We start from the raw sequence: 5,385 nt of genomic DNA, 5'->3' as shown, positions 1-5,385 counted from the left end.
TAAAGCAAAAACATCAATTGGATAGTCGATCATCTTCCCACTTTAAGTTTTGTATATTTCTTTTCCTCACTCTAAAGTAAGCAGAAAATGAAAGCAAAGAAACAAGAAGTAATATAAAATTAAAATATGAAAATATCTAAATTTTATTATTAAATTACATATATTAATTTCAACAAATCTGGCAATGGGCCACGTGGCATCACTCTGTTTGTATGTAAATTATACAAAGGGATTTGGCCCATTTGTACCAAAAAAAAAAAAAATTATACAAAGGGATCCCGCGTGTGAGGTGATGAAACTCCAGTGGCCATCACGCACTCTTAAGTCTTAACGTAATATTTCCTCCAAAAACGGGAAAATGAAAGTCCAATTATTTTCCATTTCTAGCCTCGAAACTTTAACCTAAAAACACAAACAAACAAACAAACAAATAAATAAATAAATACAGCACCTCATATTTATATCCAACGAAACAGATAGAATCGCAAATCAAAATCTCAAGTCTAGACTGTCTACTCATCTCTCTCTCACTCACACTCCACTCATCACCCATTCTGCTATTCATCTTCCCTCTCTCACTGACTCTCTCTCTCTCTCTCTATATATATATAAATATATTACACAGAGACGCATTCCGGCGACTTCTCCGGTCATATTCCGACGAAAAGCGATGGGAAGAGAATGAATGCGTACTATCGGAGACGACGACGACGATCATGTCAGTTTCGAGCTCGGACTGCTTCTCCGACCTACTTTGCTGCGAGGACTCCTCCGGAATCCTGTCCGGAGAGTCGCCGGAATGCTTGTCGGACATGGAATCTCCGGCGTGCAGCGAGGAATCCATCGCCGGATTCATAGAGGACGAGCGCAACTTCGTGCCTGGCTTCGATTACTTGGCTCGCTTTCAGTCCGATCACTCGCTCGACATCGCCGCCAGAGCCGACTCTGTTGCATGGATTCTTAAGGTAAATATTCCACGCCTTTTCTCTAGCCCCTTCCAGATTTCGAGAATCGGACACCAACTTCACGGTTATTACCTTAATGCCATTTTGAACCTTTTCGTGTCTGTTAATTATATACTCGCGCGCTTATATATCGTCACTCAACTAACTCAAAACACATGCGCGCGTGCGCGCGTCAGATCTATTAATCTTAGCGTCTTCTGCTATGCTAACGAGCGCCGGGGGTGCTATATCAGCCGCCGGATCTAGACTAGTTATAGGAAAAGTTTGAGATTCAGATATATACTGGCGGCGCACATTAGATTAATTAGTTTCCTTACAATTAATATCAAGTGTGTGTGTGTTATGGTTTTGCAGGTCCAAAGTTACTATGGGTTTCAACCACTGACGGCGTATCTGTCCGTCAACTACTTGGATCGGTTCTTGTACTCCCGCCGATTGCCGGTAAATCTAGTCTCCGTTACCGTTTAAACCAAACGATGTGGATGATTAAAATTTTCTTAACTAATTATTATCTTTTTGACTATTCTAAGTTGTAATTGTATTTGACTTTTCAAACGTATGTGAATTTATGGACCAAAAGTAGCTCATATTATGTATGGGATTAGAAGTCGACTGTACAATCTGCACTGTAGGTGATTCGGTGTACGTACGTACTATTTTATTATTATTATTATTATTATTATTATTATTATTATAAAGGTCATGGGGATGGGATGGCGCAATTATGATCCTAGCTCTAATTAAGCTGCCAACATGTTGATTTTGTTAATTGTGTGCTTGACTTTATAATAACTACAGTATAAAAAGTATACGCCTTTTATCAATTTGATACAATAAGCATTTTCCTTATATCTGTTAATTTTTTCTTGACACGTGCATTTCACGTGCAGATAGTTATAGCAATGTTAAATTTTACTAATAGTATTTTTTTCTTTGTTTATTGTTTCAGCAAGCAAATGGGTGGCCGATGCAACTTTTATGTGTTGCTTGCTTGTCATTAGCTGCTAAGATGGAGGAACCTCTGGTTCCTTCGCTGTTGGATCTGCAGGTATATATCTATATATAAGCCTACATTAATAATTCGCTTGAAAGTTTTAGGACATTGATGCTAGCTAGCAATATATATATATATATATGTCACTAATAAATGTGTAATATATAGGTTGAAGGTGCCAAATTTATCTTCGAACCCAGAACAATCCGTAGGATGGAGCTTCTGGTGCTAAGTGTTTTGGATTGGAGGCTACGATCCATCACACCCTTCAGCTTCATCGATTTCTTTGCATGCAAGCTCGATCCAACAGCAACTTTCTTTGGCTTTCTGATTTCACGGGCCACTGAAATCATACTATCCAATATCCAAGGTACGTAGTAGATAATTTACAATTACGTACAAAAGCCAAATGGGTTCTCTAATTACAGTGCATGTCTATAATTAATTAGCGGGTCTTATTTGTTGTTAATAATGTGCGTGCATGTACAGAAGCCAGCTTTCTTGAATATTGGCCATCATGCATTGCTGCGGCAGCAATACTTTCTGCAGCGAATGAAATCCCTAATTTGTCTCTTGAAAATCCTGAACATGCCGAATCATGGTGTGATGGACTAAGCAAAGTAAGCATGCAGTTGTTCTGATTTCAATTGGGCTAATATTCAATGACAAATTGTAATTTTGAAATTTCCAAATATATCTGATGGATGTATATATTTTTGCAGGAGAAAATAATCGGATGCTACCGATTAATGCAAGAACTTGTGGTTGAAAACAGTCAGAATAAAAAGTCGCAGATGAATGTGTTAGTACCACAGCTTCGGGTTACGGGTCGGGCCAGAATGAGGTCTGGTACTAGCACTACTGACTCATCCTCGTCATTCTCATTCTCATTATCATCATCATCATCATATAAAAGGAGGAAATTAAATAACTGCTTATGGGTAGATGATGACAAAGGAAACTCCGAGTAAGCTAGGGAAGTGAGGGGGAATAAATAAAGGAAAACAAAAATGGAGGGTGGTCCAAGTTGTCTAGAAACCTCAATATTTTTTTTGGAGGGTTTTGAGATTAAAATTGACTTGAGAGAGCTTTTGTGTAGATTATTATAGTATAGTATATAATGTATGTATGAGAGAGTTTGGTGAGTTTGGACTTTGGAGATTAGATTATTTTGCTTGGTAGGCATTGCCATTATTCATTGATTAATAATGGCTTTGCAGATTCCCAAGGGAGGGGGGTTTGGTAATATCTTGGTGTGAGATGATGAGAAAGCTAGCCACGGAAAGAGAGAGCTATAAATATGTTTTTAATAGTGGAGTCATGGAGTAGTGTGAAAGGAGTGGCGGATTGAATTCAAAGGCCAAATTGATTGTTGAATGTAGTTGGTGGGACATGCATGAAAACAATAAAAACAAGTGTGAATAGTAAGGTTGGCAAAATTGGGGATCGATTGGACCTTAAAGTTTGAGCTACTCGATGATCATGGGATATATATATATCTTTACAAGTCAAGCTTCTCATAATCTAGGCTGCATCATTGCCTCAACTTCTGCGTCGGTCTCTTTTGATGGGAAAATTAACCAAACTCATACTACCGCTGGAAGTGATCGATCCAAATTCCATATATAAGACTTTGATGAGTGACTGTGAGTGAGTGGCATGTGTGTTCTCGCACTCGGTGCGTGCGGGGCACCACATGACCTGTTTAATGTTTATGTGTGCATTTTTGGCGGGAATTGCCTCTTTTATTGGCCACCAGGTGGGGCCTAACCCATATACTGGAACTCGCACGGGTGGTGCTGGATGCTCACACGTGCTTACACTTTCATTTTTTATTTGATTTGTTTATTTAAAGAAAAAAGAAAAATTTAAGGGGAGAAACCTCTTGAATCTTCATCATGGCCTAAAGTTTGGCCTTAAGGGTCTTTGGGGCCCTTCTCATGCGTGTTGTATTTGAGATTCATCATCAATAAAATAATATAAAGATTTCTTTATCTCTTTCATTACTCTCTCTCTCTCTCTCTCTCTCTCTCTCTCTCTCTCTCTCTCTCTCTCTCTCTCTCTCTCTCTCTCTCTCTCTTTCTTTCTGTGCATGGCACCTGATTGAGAACAGACACTTTGTAGCTTGGTGCTTTGTTTTATTACTGCGTATACAAAGAACTTTTTAAGTCCTGCTGAGCAAGGTGATGGATCAATTAGGCCAGTACGTACTCTCAGCTGGTCCCCCGAGCAATAAATTAAGAGGGTTCATGGACAGTGAATATATATGACTCACTCTCCTTATAATTTAATTAAGAGTAGTGTTATTTTCATCTATCTGTCTTATTTTTCTATTTTTTTTATATAATTTTATAATTTTTCTCTTTAATAAATTTACTAAAAAAGACATATTAACAGAAAAAAAAAAAAAAAAATCTAAGGCTGCCCGATAGAACACAAGTGCTAAGAGTACAGAAACATGAATTGACCACTTTCAACACTTTCTTTTACAAAATTGTAAGAATTTAATTGAGCTCATGGATATATAAACTTTTAATCACTACACCCATTGCTTACTAACTTCAGCAAGAATATTTATCTTTTCATTAATTTAGGATAATTTAGAAATGTAATTGAAATCGAGTACTACTTGTACGTTTCATCCAATTTGATTGGACAATTATTTTGAAAAGAAGATCTTTTCTATTCTTTATAAGAGGTGAATCACAGTTTATAAAGAATAGGGGAAAGGGATGGAGAAGGAGGAGGAGGAGGAGGAGGAGGGGATAGGGACAGTTTGGGAATAACGGGGGTGTGATGAATAAATTTATTTTTTTACAAAAATTTGTAAGAGTGAAAATAAGATGGATGGACAAATAGCAATGGCTTGTGGCAATAGTGCCACTCTTTAATTAATTATAATATATAATTAAACGCCTCTCGTGACCAACCCATGGCTGTTCTAACAACGTACCCCCCCAGGCCCCAGATATCAGACAAACTCTGCCTCATATTTCACCTCAACTTGTTTTATTGATTGTAGTTTGTACGTACAGAATCTAAAATGAGAAGGGATTTTAGTTTTAAAGCTAAAGTTTCTTTATATATATATATATATGATATATCATGTAAATAATTAACATAACATATTAAACATGCAGCTGATCTGGTACAGTGGATAGTGGATACATTGAGTGAGATATTATGGGAAAAAGCCAAGCTAGGCTCTTGAAAAGTTGCGTTAGTTCAGTACTTACAGCTTCTACAGTACAAATAGGAAAAGCCCAACTATGACCCTGTCATTTAGTCACGGATCCCCGACAGAGGGTATATATATTATTTGAGCAAATTATAATTTATAGAAAATTAGGATTAAATACTAAATTTTCATAATTTTTTAGTATAGCATGAAGACCATATAATATTTCAATTGAACAACTAAATTTA

General features: G+C 37.1%; 1 protein-coding gene across 1 annotated transcript; it reads left to right on the top strand.

Annotated features, from left to right (window-relative positions):
* Nucleotides 1–489: 489 nt before the first annotated feature.
* Nucleotides 490–3,953, top strand: CYCD1;1 (CYCLIN D1;1). The gene is made up of 6 exons (XM_086231666.1): nt 490–965; nt 1,320–1,406; nt 1,915–2,013; nt 2,128–2,329; nt 2,449–2,579; nt 2,682–3,953. Exons 1-6 carry the CDS (start codon nt 717–719, stop codon nt 2,928–2,930), a joined length of 1,017 nt encoding a protein of 338 aa, XP_086087792.1. The 5' UTR covers nt 490–716; the 3' UTR covers nt 2,931–3,953.
* Nucleotides 3,954–5,385: the final 1,432 nt, after the last annotated feature.

Source organism: Dryas octopetala, chromosome 2 (assembly GCF_963921425.1).
Source record: "Dryas octopetala chromosome 2, drDryOcto1.1, whole genome shotgun sequence".
NCBI classification, from domain to species: Eukaryota; Viridiplantae; Streptophyta; class Magnoliopsida; order Rosales; family Rosaceae; genus Dryas; species Dryas octopetala.
This window is presented reverse-complemented; position numbering and strand designations above follow the sequence as displayed.